The 16,488-nt window shown below is 41.4% G+C and overlaps 1 protein-coding gene across 6 annotated transcripts in view; it reads right to left on the bottom strand.

The window, feature by feature from the left end:
* LOC308082646 (SLIT-ROBO Rho GTPase-activating protein 3-like) overlaps positions 1 to 16,488 on the bottom strand; it is a 112,332-nt gene that overhangs the window by 18,417 nt on the left and 77,427 nt on the right. For 2 of the 6 annotated variants that reach the window (XM_080424527.1, XM_080424530.1), the window contains 6 exons: positions 15,979 to 16,006; positions 12,809 to 12,914; positions 8,006 to 8,066; positions 7,117 to 7,198; positions 5,451 to 5,581; positions 3,891 to 3,996 (listed from right to left, as the gene is read on the bottom strand). In XM_080424527.1, coding sequence (XP_080280653.1) covers positions 3,891 to 3,996; positions 5,451 to 5,581; positions 7,117 to 7,198; positions 8,006 to 8,066; positions 12,809 to 12,914; positions 15,979 to 16,006 — 514 coding nt within the window. Of the gene's footprint in view, positions 1 to 3,890; positions 3,997 to 5,450; positions 5,582 to 7,116; positions 7,199 to 8,005; positions 8,067 to 10,159; positions 10,191 to 12,808; positions 12,915 to 15,978; positions 16,007 to 16,488 lie in introns of all 6 variants that reach the window. The other 4 variants (XM_080424528.1, XM_080424531.1, XM_080424529.1 and 1 more) reach the window with 2 other exon arrangements.

Genomic DNA, 16,488 nt, shown 5'->3' with positions numbered 1-16,488 from the left:
AAAGCTCAGACTATATATTGTTCAGAAAGGTTGTTAAAATTAGCATATCTAGAATATTTTTCTATTACAGGCAGTGACAACATAGTGACTATATGTGACATAAGATGTACTTCGGTTTTAATGAAAGATGGAACACAAAGGGTTCCTTTGTAAATTACCTAAATATTTAAAACCATGTTTACATACATAGATTCTAAGGAAATGTATTATGAAATTCAATAAACAGAATATAGTGCAAGTGTGTAAGAAAATATCCAAAATGGCCACTAAACACACGCCTGGCAATTTTTAACTTGTAATCCGCTTGTCTTAGAATACCTCTGTGTAATACCTATTTTTTTTAGGGTTTTCATATGTGTAGAATCCATACCTGTTTTTTCTTAATATCAGGTCAATCATGTCAAAGGTCAGGTCAAGGTTAAATTTGACCTCTGGGAGAACAACAAATGGAAACAACTTGATGAACTTTCATTCAATTTGTTTTGTGAAAAGTGTCATTAACATGTCACAAGAACTGGTATTCATAATAACCTGAATGTAAAATGATATAATCTAACGGCAAATATGTATCTTTTGCAACTACATCTGTATTCTCCAACCCACATCCTGTTCTACCTCATCCTCACAAGTATCCTCCTTATTGACATCACTCCTCATCTGTAGCATGAACATATCATCAGTAACCATCTTCACCAGAGCAGTTACAGTACATCAGTGATGTACTTCTCACTCTCTGTGCCCTACATTGATATTGCACCATGTCACATAGCTCTGACGGTGCTGGGTCACCCTTAGCAATGACAGGAACAGGAATATCCTGGATCTCCCATCCAAATTGTGTGACATCAAACGACTTGTCAGGTGGAGCTTGCCTTGGTGGTCTGCCACTTTCCACAACATCACTTGTAAATGAGCCCACATGTGGTGCAACAGGTTGGTCGGTGTTGGAGGAAGGGCCATTGACTTGTGGCAACCACCTCACCCAGCACATCAGGGTAGCCTGGGAAGTTCCCTGCCAGCAAAGTGTTGTGTGCTCTGATCTTGCCTTTGCCATACATATAAGACTGTCCCATCACAATGCTCCATCTGTACTTTACACTGTAGGTCCACCTGATACACCCCAATACACCAACAGGACAAGAACATCAGTTAAATCACTGAGCATGTGTATCACACCCTTTCCAGAGATGGCTGCATCAGGGATATAGGAAATCATGGTGATGTCTGCCTCATCATGACTAAATGCAGTATCTATCGTCAGCACTGAAGGTGTACAACATGCTCAACGGCTTCTGCTTGATGTTCTTACTCTGCATGATGACATCTCATGTGGGTGATCTTTCTGTGTGTGAGGATACACCCCAATATTTTATGACCAAGACACACCAGTGCTTCAACTCTCCCTCTACTGTTTCTGCACATTTTGGGGAAGGCTTCAGTCCACTCCACTCACATGCATCATGACAGCATCTTTCCTGATCGTTATGGCAGTCTGCTCCCCAGACTGGTGAGCAGAGCCAGTGATCCAGAATCCATCATGGTGCTGACAGACAAGGTCTAGCTTAGCCTCTATGGCATGGAGCACATGCATCTTCGGTAGGCACTGGGTTAGATATCAAGCACACTGCACATGGCCAGCACGGAAGAAGTGCTTCAGTCATGTGCTTCATGAGAGAAAAGGTGAAGTTAATGTCAATGTGTCTCCCTGCACATTCAAACTGGTGGATGTGAAGTGTAGGAAGAAGTTGTCTACCCACTGTCAGCCAGTAGGATGGAAATGCGGAGTGTCCAGGTAGGCTACTGCTGTATCTGTTCAAATGTCTTTGGCCAAGTTGAGAGAAACCACTTCAAGAGTGCTGCTGACTCAGGACTGACCACTGAACTTGCCTGTCATGTTCTGCAACCACATGCATTTCCACTTCCAGTGCTGAACCTTGCATCAGTTTTGCAATGCAGCTGAAGAATGACTGTATAACATGCATCCCACCGGGATGCACAATTACATTATAGAGCTTTTCTGGCTGATTCCATACCTGCAAGGTGTCAACAAACGGCTCCATGTCAATTGTGAGGTGAACAGGGCCTACTGTACATGTCAACCAGTGACCATATATGCTGCCTGCTTGGACACCTGGTTGGACGATAAGGTGCGAGAGAGACCTTGACCTGACCTTTAGCACATAGGCCAAAGACTGACCAGCAAGTGAAAATATAACAGTAGAAATTGATTCTACACCTATGAACGCCCCCCCCCCCGCCCCAGGTCCCCATATGAATCACCATAAGTTCACAGATTCCCTCACACAACTGCAATATTTTGTTGTTTTTCACGTAATGTAGTACAATGGAACATCACCATGGAATGGACACCATCTTCGATTTGGCAATAAATAATTAACTGATGGTAATTTCACTGATTCAGCCATATTTCTTGAACCCTAAAACCTAGTTTTAGACACCAAAACCACCTTTCTAGGTTGAACAGTATCATAAAGCCATTTAAGCTCATGGCAGTCATATTGGACGCCATCTTGAAAATGATGGCTTTACGAGAAATATAATTTCTTCGATTTTTTTGTATGTTCTTAAGCATGCCTAGACGTACCAGAACCAATTGAAAAACCTTTTGTATATTTTTTTGGGGGGGTTAATAGTATGTTTTCATAGATTGACCCATGTCATTTTCGCCTAGTGTTATAAAATAAAATGCATGATAGCACCCATAAAGCTACCATTGGTGCAAGGCTATCACATATTTTCTAACTCTAGACATGCATACCTTCACAAAAATCACTATGAGCATTATTCCCCTCAGATGGTACTGACCAACCCCCCTGGCTCACGGACTAACACGGACACGCCACACTAGAACAGGGGTTCTCAAACTTTTTCCACGTCAAGGACCCCCAAGTTAAAGGGATGTTTCACTTTCAAACATGTTTGGGGTCATTTTTACTCGCATAACAGAGCACCCGAGACCATTTTTAAGTTGCTTGATTCAATATTTAGATATTTGATATGCATTTTACTTCCTATGCAAACCCATTGTAACTTCAAATTCCATGTTAACCAATATTATGTTTTGGTTTTTTTTTTTGGGGGGGGGGGTGACATTTTTTGTAGATTTGCCGCGGAGCCCCATCTGACAATATTTTGTGCCAGGGACTCCCATACAAGTTTTGTATTGTTAAAATGTTTCAACAATATTAAAACATTTTAACATTTTTCCAAGATTTTTGTGGTTCTGCTATTCATGAAATAGCCGAAGTATATGGGTTTAAAGTGGTTAAACAGATTTTGACACGATATTAGCTCATTTTGATGGGGACCCCCTGGAACCACCTCAATGACTGACTAGAAAACCACTGTACTAGCAGACACACTGAGATCAGCTGACACACCTGAGTTGCACACACAGGCGTCACAATTATTACATAATGGCCTCATCCCAATTATTTTAGATGATCGCCATTATTACGCATCATCGTCAGAATCGTTTCCATTCGTCTGTATGAATTCATCTGTTGTAAAATAGCGGAAAGAGCTGATCTACAAGCTCACGACGTGTCACCTCGTGACACGTTGTGAGCTTGTAGATTGGCATGTTTTTTTGGGGGGGGGGGGGGATTAATGCCCTACTTGATCATACCACAGTGTCACACAAAAGTTGCAAAAATAGCAGATCTACAAGCTCAAAATGCATCGCGCTGCTATTTTTGAAAAGTAACCGTTTTGGACAGCAACAACGTAATGTTCCAACATTCAGTGCCAAAGACAATAAATGTAATCATTAAATCATTCATCGCAATTATTTGTAAGACAGTTAATGGTAGACTAAATGCCATGATTGTGTCCATCCTACACACATGATTAGGTGTGGTGGGACTTACTGATTGAGGAATGCAAACAGGTATCGCATGACAATGATCACAGGTCTCTGTAGAGACACCACGGTCTGCTGAATGTGATGAGCTCTCTCTGCTCCTGACTCCAGCTCTGAGAGAAAGACAGAAAGAAAGAGGATATCAGAATCAGCTTAATTTTCACATCGAAGGAAGGAAGGAAGGAAGGAAGGGAAGAAGGAAGGAAGGAAGGAGGAAGGAAGGAAGGAAGGAAGGAAGGAAGGAAGGAAGGAAGGAAGGAAGGAAGGAAGGAAGGAAGGAAGGAAGGAAGGAAGGAAGAAGAAAGAAAGAAAGAAAGAAAGAAAGAAAGAAAGAAAGAAAGAAAGAAAGAAAGAAAGAAAGAAAGAAAGAAAGAAAGAAAGAAAGAAAGAAAGAAAGAAAGAAAGAAAGAAAGAAAGAAAGAAAGAAAGAAAGAAAGAAAGAAAGAAAGAAAGAAAGAAAGAAAAGGAAAGAAAGAAAGAAAGAAAGAAAGAAAGAAAGAAAGAAAGAAAGAAAGAAAGAAAGAAAGAAAGAAAGAAAGAAAGAAAGAAAGAAAGAAAGAAAGAAAGAAAGAAAGAAAGAAAGAAAGAAAGAAAGAAAGAAAGAAAGAAAGAAAGAAAGAAGAAAGAAAGAAAGAAAGAAAAGAAAGAAAGAAAGAAAGAAAGAAAGAAAGAAAGAAGAAAGAAAGAAAGAAAGAAAGAAGAAGAAAGAAAGAAAGAAAGAAAGAAAGAAAGAAAGAAAGAAAGAAGAAAGAAAGAAAGAAAGAAAGAAAGAAGGACGGAACGGACGGACGGACAGACGGACGGCGTTAGACTTAAGATCCAATGGACAATAGTCCTTGTGGGTTCAAACCCCACTCCTGGTAAAATTATACTGATGAATTGAGAACAATGGAAACAAGCCTCCTGCAGCTTTTTTTCTTATCCCTTTTAGCATAACCTGTGTGTGTGTGTGTGTGTGAGAGTGATATGATGTATAGCCTGATGTTAGGCCTGTCCCCGACTAAGGATTTGTTTAGTCGAATCTAATTGGCGACTAATTGCCAATAGTCGACTGGCAGTCGACTAATAATAAAAATAAAAATAAAACGTTTGTTTTTTTTCCTTCTTTTTTTTTGGGGCCAAAATGCATTTTATTTCAAAGGGCCAAGTCTACACAGTTTGTTTTGTGTCTCCAGCAGAGTTTCTAGTGTCTCTATCTCTCTCTGGAAGAGGTTGCACATGAACTCTGCAGCCGCACTGAGGCGCTCCAACACAAACAATACCAATACAAAGACGAGGAATAAGAAGAAAAAAGTGGAAGTTACGTGTGGTTGCAGGTGTAGACTTGGCCAAAAAACTATTTAAACATTTTTGGCCATTAAAAAAAATATATATATATATATATATCTTTTTTTCTTCTTTTTTTTTTTTCGACTAGAGTCGACTAAGAGACACGCAGTCGACTCGGACCCCCCGCGACTAACCAGTCGACTAGTCGACTTAGTCGAGGTCAGGCCTAATAGCTATGTAAGGCAGTGTCAGTGCATGGTGTGCGAGATCCCAGAAGCCTGCCTGCATCATGACTCACTGGTGGTGGAGATGAGGTCAAGGAAACACTCCTTAGGGAACATTGGGTTCTCCAGACCCCTGAAGTAGAGCTTGAGGACCCCGGCCACGGAGTTGATGTCATGATCACTCTGATCATCCACCAGCGGGGTCCTCTCCTATAGGCACACACACACACACACGCACGCACACACACACACACACAACACACACACACACACACACACACACACACACACACACACACACACACACACACACACACACACACACACACACACACACACACACACACACACACACACACACACACACACACACACACACAGTTTGTATTACTATACTTGTGAGGACATCAACATTTTAAGACAAGTGATTTTATGTTTTGTTTTTTCATTGCCATTTTAAACGGACGCCTAAAGCCAAAAAACAGCAGATCTACAAGCCCACGACTCGGTGCACGACACCAGCGTGAAAATAAGTGTGAATCAGGTATAACTCTATCTCTGATCCCCAAACCTAACTTCTAAATGTCTAATCCTAACCTGAACTTTTTCCTAATTCTAAACCTCTCTTTTTTCAACCAGAAAACAACCATTTGTCGTGTGACGACACACGCGCACGCACGCACGCACGCACGCACACGCACACAATTAAGGCCCCCGTTGGCAGCCATTTTGCACAAACACCTTCGGCGCATGTCATGTCGTGTACCACTACTGGGCCTTTATATTATTTCTGTCAGGTTTTCAAAATGTACGCTAAATGGACGGATAATCAATTTAACAGATTTACAATCTTACACTGAGAGCACAATCTGTTTGTCTAACCAACATTTTCACTACTTTAAACCTCACATCCGTATATTTGGCAATAGGTGCAATTTTTTTTTAATGTTCCAAAATAGTGAAAATAGCTCGTTGTGAGCTTGCAGATAAGCAATGTTCACTGTTTGTCATACAAGAAAATATATAGGGCTTAAGTGGTTAAGATTATAGTCCAACAGTGGGATTGTGTTATTATATTTTCTATGTTTCTCTAGCCTGGCGTAGCCAGACTATATCACTGCGTGGATATGAGTCTGGTGCTTCCATGAGGATTTTTTTTTCCCCATGGGGCGGGATCAAAACAATGGCCCTCGACGCAATTGGTTAGACCTACAACCAACTACCAATTACAGTCTCCCATATTCGAATACTGGGCCCTGATTGGTTACCCACGTCTTCTGGAGCAGGAAATGGATTCTCTATGGAGCGGTGCCAGACCCAAATCGCAGAGTGCAATCTTCTTTTGCACTCGCAGATTCGTCTGGTCCCAGGCTAATGTTTCTCCCCTTTGTTTCTGCAGCCTCTTTCTTTAGCTCAGTGTGGTAATAAGCTATCATCACGTGATAAATGTCATGATATCGGATCGGTGCCTAGACTTTGCGTACTTGCCGACAGTCGATCCCGCATTTTAGGCAGTACTATCAGAGGCATTACCGATACTGATATTGGCGTCGGAAAACAACTCTAGCATCGTACGGCTAAAATAGCCCCCGCGTCTACTGCTATACCACCGCACCACATGTGAGCAACGTTCTCTTGACATGCACTTAGGAGACCTGGGGGAGAGTGTGTGTGGCTTTGGAGGCAGACGAAACGCAATTTAAAAGCAATCAGGGAGGAGATGACCCTGTGCACCGGGACCAACCTCTTTCAAATGAATTTTTAATATCGTTGACTTCGACCTGGGAGCCCGGAACTCGGAATATACCCTGCTGTTGCAGACCTGTAAGGAGAGACATACACATTAGCATAACATGGACCATATATTGTACAGTATATCTATTATACTGTACATATACATGATGAATATCAAATTGTCGGTGTCGGGTGGAAACCTTGTATGTCAAAAAACGTTGCTTTTTTATTATTATTTAAACAAAACATTTTAAAATAGCCGATCTACAATTTTGTCTGACACTTGTGTATGATTAAGTAGGGCATACATTTAATTTAAAGAAAACTTAAAAAGTTGAAATATGAAGATATGAGGTTTCTGTCAGACAGCAACAATATTTAGTAGCCTATAAGTGTGTGAACAGTCACAAATACTGTACACAAAAATCATCGATGTCGGGCTGAAACCTTCTATCTCCATATTGAAACGTTTCACTTTTTTTCCCCCACAGACGACTGTTCTCGTCCTACAAGAGTTTCACTCTTGTACGAGCTTGTAGATCGTCTATTTTATCTGACGTCAAAATGTTGTGTTGTGAGCGTAGATCGGTTACTTCTGCTATTTTTGAATGATGTTGAAAATCTGAAATAGGGCTGAAGAGGTTTATGCAGGTAATTGAATACATACATTATTACATGCCTCTCTGTACGGTACCCATGTTGTTATTTGCTATTTTAGTCGTCTAAGTATGTTAAATTGTATGAATGTAATTTATTATTGATTATACTGTATCTCATTTTACTCACATACGGTATGTACACTCAAAGGAACCACAATGGAAATATGCACATTTTGTCGATAAAAACATCAATCAACGAATCAATCAATCAATCAATCAATCAATCAGGAACCTACCATAGAGATTGATGTATCGAATGCAGCTCTCAACCACCGCCGGTATGGCCTGTCCCGAGTCCTGTCACACACAGGCCAGTGAGATCACTCACAAAAAACATGATCAACAAACACACCACAGTACAGCGGTTATTCCCAACCTTTTCTGGATCAGGGCCCACTTGAAAATCTGGGCCCGCCCAGCCGACCAACTTAACATAAGTGGTCAGATGGGTGGGCCACGTGCATTTCCAGAGCGTGTTTATTTTAAACGATCAATCGATTGTGTTCCGGCTTGGATCAAAGTATACTTTAAAGGGATAGTTTACCAAAAAGAAAAAAAAAATCATTCGATTAGTCACCCCCATGGTAATCTCTCAAGAACAGATTCTGCTCTGCGTTTTAATCTGTCGGGGGGGTTCGTCATATCACGTACGCACTGGCCTACAAGTGGGCGTGCCTTCAGATCAGGAAGCAGGCCGCGCTTTACCCAATCAAATGTAGTGGGCGGGATTTACGTGTCCGCCGATCCTTCCCCACTCGAAAACAAACCGAAACTCATTTAACAATAGCGTCCTTGAAGCAGAAAAAAACACGGAAAGATATTCACATTTTAACTTGCTCTTTCATCATAGAAACAAGTGGGCTTATAACCAAAACGATCCATGTTCTCTGGGAGAAGTGGTGTTAGTGTTCCGTGTAAAAATATTGTTAGTGGGAATGAAAACATAGTCGCACCACCGGAAGTGATGCGCTGAAGGAAGACTAAAACCCCGGTTTCCTTGCGCACGGGTGCTACGTCAACTGAGATAGTAAAAAACAGCAGAGGGCGCTGTTTTTCCTTTTCATTTGGCGATGGGTTCCCAGATTGCCCCCATGGAGACTTCGCATTCCTAAGCCAATAATTTGAATCGATAGAAAGAAAAGAAAATTTGGGGGTGAACTATCCCTTTAAGTTCCTATACATCTATATCACGAAACTACTTTTTCACAGTTTTAAAGAAAACATACAATTTGTTTTACCTACATTATTTTTATATTAACGTTATATCATCATGAAAATCTTAGTGTTTTGCCAATTATTTGTGGGCCCACTTGCGATATCTTCACGGCCCACAAGTGGGCCTCTTCCTGCAGGTTGGGAATCACTGTCATAATGCATTCACACAGGGTTCTATTTGCTGGGGGGATGGGCAGGAATACATGCTTCTGATTTTGATACCCCCCCCCCCCCCGTAATAGCTTGCTAGCATTGTTGCTATTGTGTAATAGCAACAATGGCCGCTCTACAAGCCCACACCGTGTCACATCGTGATACATTGTGAGCTTGCAGATTGGCTATTTTAGCTATTATTGTCATACGTAGAAGTATACAGCATAGGGCTTAAATGGTTAAGACAATATCCCCCCTCTGTGTCTTTTTTAACAAATTGAACCCTGCATTCACAACGACAGAACTCATACAGTAAATAACAAACGGTCATGCTAGCAAAGAGTGAACGGAAAACTTTAGTGCAAGGCCGTCAACATGGCAAACAGACCTAATGGGGTGGTGAGGAGAGTCTTGTTAATCATTCACAGAATGAAGTGATATTTGAGCAAGAAAGCAAACCAGTACAATAGGCCATACACAGCAGCCATATTGGAAAGAAATTGGGCCTATTCCTTACTTCCTACACAGGTGTTACCAATGATTCTAATGAAGGCTCTGTTCCATTTCGTGTAGCACAGGGGTTATCAAACTTTTTAATTTCAAGGACCCCCATAACTCAGAGAGTGTACAAATGGACCCTCCATTTGGTTCCATTTGTACACTCTCAGGGTTACACATCCGTAACCCTCAAAGAACCATAAGGGTCCCTGCCTGGACCCCACTTTGAGAGTGTTGAGCACTTCATGAGCAGAGTGTTTCCAGTGAGCCAACTTGCACAATATCAGCACCCTGACTCTGTTTGACCAGAATGGAACAGAGCCTTATTAGTATCATTGGTGTGAAGGAAGTAAGAAGAGGCCCAGATTATTTCCAATATGGCTGCTGTGCATAGAGCCTCACCATCACACAACAGAAACACCAAGGAGCACAAAGGGCGGTGGGTGAAATGTTGGGTTAGTGTGTAATAAAAAATGCATCATCATGACCCCACCCACCCTCTCCCTCTCTAAATGGCCGAGTACCTGACTTCTGGCACGGATATTCCGTCTTCCCCTGGGGCAGAGAGCAGCGAGGCACACAGACAGGACAGGACAGGACAGGACAGAGAAGAACCAGAACAGGTTAGTGACAGAGACAGAGACAGACCTTTTGAGGGAGAGAAAAAAGGGGACTCCTGCCTTGGGAGCAGAACCGAGAGCACTGGTGTCTGGTGAGATGTGAGATTAATGACATGGCCGGACTAGACTGCGATCCGACTCCTTTTGAAGTCGTCTGATCCGGTCTAGTGAGAATCAGCGGATACAGATATAGCATGTGCCCCGAAAAAGTATTCCCCCCAGAAACCAGGGGCGTAGTGGCGTAGTGGTAGGGCCATACCCATAAACCTTATGAATCCTGCAAGTTTCTTCAAATACATCTCGGTGTACATCCGTTTTGGTATGTCCGTGTTATATTGTCGCTCATAGCGACTAGTCAGGTGACGACTGGTCAGGTGACTAGTCCACTCGATTCAGCATTCATGAGTTGGAGTAATAACAACGCGGCGCCCAGACTGATACTGATATTTGTTAAGATTGAATTCTGGTGACACGAGGTTATGGCTGGACATAGCGTCATGTAGTAGCCAGATGATCAGAGCCACCACTGCAAAAACCTGACGGTATCCGGATTGGTTTCCAAAGCAGTAGGCGTATGTTAGTGGAGGTTTTCAGCGCTGTTGTAGCCCTTAAGCCTTTCAATCCGGGAACGCATCTGTGTCATTTTAAGATTTCTTTGACTATTAAAAAATAGAAGATATACAAGCTCAACGAGCGAACATTTGTAACTCAAATCTTTGCTTCTGGAACGACATATTTTGAGATGGGTGGTAGGGGTCCGCGGCCAAATACATTATCTAAAAATGTTTTCTAAATCCTAACAGTATGTTGCTATATCAGTGGTGCTCCAACTTTTCCATGTCAAGGACCCCAAATGACATGTATTTTGTATCTCAAAATATGTTGTTCCTGGGACCCCCAGAAGCACAGATCACAGATGTTCACTTTAAAACAAATATTCAAAGATTTGCACGGATTTCCCACGATAAAAAAAAGAAATAGCAGATCTACAATGCTCATAGCGCGGAGCTTGTAGATCTGCTATTTTTGCTCATATTTTTTTGCAATCTGCTATTGCACTTAGATTTCCACAGGTATAGGCGGAGAGCTCCGATCGCATGCCTACGTGAGACTAGACAAGGCAACTGAGTCTATGCTAGGGAAGAGGCTGGGGGGGGGGGGGTGGGAGGCTATTCTATTCGTCTGCCATTGTGACCCAAAGGAATTGTTATTGCTTGACCTGAAGGAGGAATTTCAAAGAGAAACGGCAACGGCTGCAGTATCGATCTCTGGAGCCGTTCATGGTTGGTGGGCCACGTTTAGAGACTGTGGAGGGGGTGAGAACGTTAAAGGAGCACTCCACCCATTTTCAACACATGTGTCCTCACTAATGCTCATTTATACTGCAAGTCTGCGTCTCGTTGGCGGGCTGTGTGGACAGTTCAGAAACCTGCCGACCAATGACATCGCTCCAAGCTAATAGAAACTACAGTCTTTCTCGTCCCGGGAAAGTTAGCATGCTTGAAATAAAAATGTGTTTGAAATCTTGTTTGAAAAGACCAAACCATGCCCACCGTTGATGTCACTGGTGCATGTACAGGTTTCTGAACTGTCCTCTGAGACACAGAGTGGCTAGACAGCAATGGTGCCATCTTATAACGATAAGGTCGAAAAAGAAATGCTCCTTTTACCCATTTTGGGGTGGGAACCCCTATTTGTAACTATACCTTTCAGGACAGGAACCCCTTTTGGGGCTGTTGTTGCTATGTACAGTATCTAGCAACATACATTTGTTGTAATTTCTTAATAAAGTTTTTCAGAAAACTTCAGGTCAGGATTTAGAAAGCGTTTTTAGAATCGGCCTCAAGTCTAAATGGGTTGACCCATTCAATCCAAAAACACATATGTAATTTTTTATATTTATTTGGCTATTCAAAAATAGCAGATATACAAGCTCATAGCGCGGCACCGAGTGCCGCACTATGAGCTCGTAGATCTGCAATAAAAAAAAAGAAAAGGGAAATGTTGTGCAAATCTTTGAATATATATTTTTATATTATTTCACAAATGTTAAAATATATGTATTCAAAGATTTGCACAAATGTTCACCATTTTTCAAAAATAGGAGATATGCAAGCTCATAGCGTGGCACTCGGTGCCTGCGCTATGAGCTTGTAGATCTGCTATTTTTGAATAGCCAAAGCAATCTAAAATGACAGAGATGCGTTCCCGGTCTCAATGGGCTAAATGTTCAAACCCCAGGGTGCCGCCGGCTGCGCTGGCGCTCGAAAACAAACCATCTCCTTGTTGGATTCGGTACCTTCGCAGGGGGGGAAAAAAGAGAGAAAAAACGAGCGCCTAAAAACGCCAAGGTGTCTTACTGCTCAAACAAGGCAATAAAGGAAGGAGAAAGTCAGTGCACGAGTGAGACGACATTTTGGGTAAGAGAGAGAGAGAGAGAGAGAGGTCAAAAGCCAGAGAACAACCCCCAGGGAGCGCTATAGCGAGACACAGCGGAGCTCATCATATACAGAGACACACACACACACAGACAGACCCCCCCACTGGGAATACCTGGATGAAGGTCTCCATATTGCCGTTAAACAGCTTACGCTTAAAGACGGAGCGAGGTCTAGCCTTCCTCATTCTCTGGGGTTTAGGGGGCAGGGTGGGGGGCCTGCTGGCGAGATTGGTGTGGGGGGTGGGGGGGGGGCACGGTTCACACAATGGTCATCACAAGAGAATGACTGGCCGAAACGAATGCCAGAACTGAATTCAAATTCACTTTTTTTTTAAATATAATACAGTGAGATTTATGTCTCAAAATCAAAAACATGTTCATGTAAAAAGAACTGTATGGCTTGCGGACCCCCATTTGAAAATATGCTGTGTCAGGGACAAGATTTTGTCAACATTCGGCTATATTCAGATGAAATAGGGCTTAAAGGGCAAGACCACTTTGGTAGAGGTTTGGGTTGTGTAGTTATCTTGCCATGACGTAACTCCAAAGGTTAATCAAAAATAATTGCTCCATTGATTAGAAATTGATGATTCAAAATATGCTCCTCATTGACTTACATTGTACGGTGAAACAGCGCTCAAAGTCACTCTTTTAGCATGCAAACGAACACAAACAAAGCTGATTCAGACAATATAGAACATCACCAAACCCAGTACCGTTTATTTTTTAAATACAAATATTAACTTCCTGTTGATTTTACTATTTGAAGATCCGGATCCGCGGATCCAGTCAGGGTTTTCTTCCTAATGAAAATAGCTAAATAAACAGCACTGGGTTTGGTGATGCTCTATATTGTCTGAATCAGCTTTGTTTGTTTATGGGCTAAAAGAGTGATGATCATTGACTTACAATGTAAGTCAATGAGGAGCATATTTAGAATAATCAATTTCTAATCAATGGAGCAATTATTTACATCATTGTAAGTTACATCATGGCAAGGTAAATACACAACCCACACCTCTACCTTTAAGTGTTTAGAGAAGTGGTTCTCAACATTTTCTGGATCAGAGCTGATGTGTTGAGTGGTCAGATGGGTGGGCCGCGTGCATTTTCAGAGTTTATTTGAATGATCAATCAATCAATTGTATACTGGCTTGGATCAATGGATCGACGCCCGACGTAGCATACTTTAATGTCATGTTTATTGGCATCACTATGACAACAAAGTACCTTTTTTTTTCTTTTTCAAATATCACCGTTAAATTATCCTTTAAAATCTGACATGTTTTTCCAATGATTTGGGGGCCCACTTGCAATACCCTCACGGCCCACCAGTGGGCCCCATCCCACAGGTTGAGAATCACTGGTTTAAACAACTGTTCCTGGAGACCCCTTGGAACCCCATTAAAGACCCCCACGGAGGTCCGCAGACCCCACTTTGAAAACCTAGAGCCATGGCTGGAACATTCCAGAGAGTCTGCAATGCTCTCGGATGACTCTGGGACTTATAAAAAATACATCAGTTAATAAAAACTTAATTACAGCAACTGAGCGTGATGGATTGTACCGTAGATCTGGAAGGATAAAATGGTAATAACTACAAAGCAATTTGTCAAAAGACGAAAGACAATTACTGCACACTAATGGCTAATTTATGCTTCGTGGTACGACGCGATTGGTCATGCCGTTCGATGATGAAGCATAAATTACGTTAAGTTCTAATGCCTGAACCAATTCCGGTGCAGTGGTCTGCCCTACAAGTACAAAGTCCAAGGGCAGTAATGATGCAAAGAATAAAGCTGATAAAAAAAAAAGTGGTAACACTTTGCTTAACCCATTAAAACCGGGAATGCATCTGTGTAACCACTTTAAACATTATTTTATACTTTGGCTATTGAAAAATAGCAGATATACAATCTCATAGTGCGGCACAGAGTGCCACACTATGAGCTTGTAGATCTGCGATTTTTGAATAATCGTGAAAATGTGTGCAAATCTTTGAATATATATATTTTTAAAGCGAACATTTTTAACTCAAATCTTTGCTTCTGGGGTCCCTGGAACAATATATTTTGAGATGGGGGTCCGTGACATGAGAAAGTTCGAGAAAGTTTGAGAACCACTGATAGCAACATAAGTTTTTTCAAAAAACTTTTAGGATTTAGAAAACATTTATAGAATCCTCAGAAGCAAAGATTTGAGTTACACATGTTCGCTTAAAAATATATATCATATTGAAAGATTTGCACAAATGTTCGTGATTTTAAAAAAAATAGCAGATCTACAAGCTCATAATAAATACATTTCCAAAATGTTAAAAAGAAATGTTTCGAAACATGTCATTCACATTCACATTAGTTTGGGGTTGGGATTTGAATGATTCCAGTTCCTTAAAGATTCCCTCTTAACTCTTTGACTGCCAGAGTATTTTCATAAAGTACTCCCCCATTGCCAGCAATTTTTGTGTTTTTTTTATTTTTATATTTTGAAATTTTTCATGAAAATAATTGATCAGACTGTTTTTTAAAGACGCCGCACAAATCCGCCACCAGAGAGCAGCACATGATAGCTTGATCAGCTCCTGGTGTCACTGTTTACCTTCTTGAGCGATTAGACAGGGAAAACCATGAAAACGGATGTGACGTCCTCCCAGATTGTTTTGATCGTCAAAATTACGTTGTGATACACGACGGCGATGACTGATCGTCACCCAGACCATAGATTATAGAAGAGAAGCTGTCCGTTTGTCCGTCATACCGTGTGAAAAAACGTTTGTTTACCTATTTTGGACGAAATGACCGGGGGAAAATAATCAAAAACCGGAAACGGAACCCAGGACATGAAACCGGATGCAGATATGGGTGAAGTAAGTGGAACTCGAGAATAACATTGAATTTTAAGCAGCATAGCGCGATCAGAGATTAAACAATGAACGCAAATCCAACGCGTCAAACGCGTCAATGGCGTGGGTGGATTAAGTAGTTATTGACGCGTTTTCGAGTCAATGGCGTTTATAGAGTTAACGGTCCGATTCCATACATAATTTTGGCCTTCAATATAAATTTTGAAGGCTGACAGTGTGATAACACCGGTTACGGAAAACGGTTCCAAAAATGTGATGGAACCGGTTCCGGTTCCTCAATGTCGGATCCGGTTCCTTCCGGTTCCGGATCCCAACCCTAATTCACATGTGTGATGTCATTTTCTGCCACTTCCAGGACACAGGGCGGATGTAACGCACCCCTTTTATTAAACCCCTCTTTCCTCCCACTGAACATCTTACCTCGTTGTTCCATATTCAGCCCTTTCACCTAAAAGAAAGACAGGAGAAAAAGAGAAGAAATTAGTATATGTGAGTATGTACTCAAGTACTGCACTTGAGCAGTGGCGTAAAGTAACTAAGTACATTTACTCAAGAACTGTACTTAAGTACAATTTTGAAGTATCCTTACTTTACTGGAGTATTTCAAATGTTCAGTACATTTACTTCTACTCCACTACATCTCAGAGACAAATATTGTACTTTTACTCCACTACAATGATTTGAAAAGTTTAGTTACTACTGCAACTACTTTGTAGAATTTGATTTTCATATTGTATTTTTTACTCCACTAAAAATATTTGACTAGTTACAGATTAGGATTATTGATCCAAAACGTACAGTAACCTCGTAAGCCCTATTTTATAATTATGCCATTCAAATATGACAAATCTGTCACCGGACTACAGTCAACCAAGTATAGGGTTTAGGTGGTGAAAAGAATATTTCCCCCCCAAAAAGATCTATCAATTA

This window comes from Gymnoscopelus braueri (assembly GCF_963280865.1).
Source record: "Gymnoscopelus braueri genome assembly, chromosome: 3".
Taxonomy (NCBI): domain Eukaryota; kingdom Metazoa; phylum Chordata; class Actinopteri; order Myctophiformes; family Myctophidae; genus Gymnoscopelus; species Gymnoscopelus braueri.
Note: the sequence above shows the minus strand (reverse complement) of the source record. Positions and strands in the feature narration are given on the sequence as shown.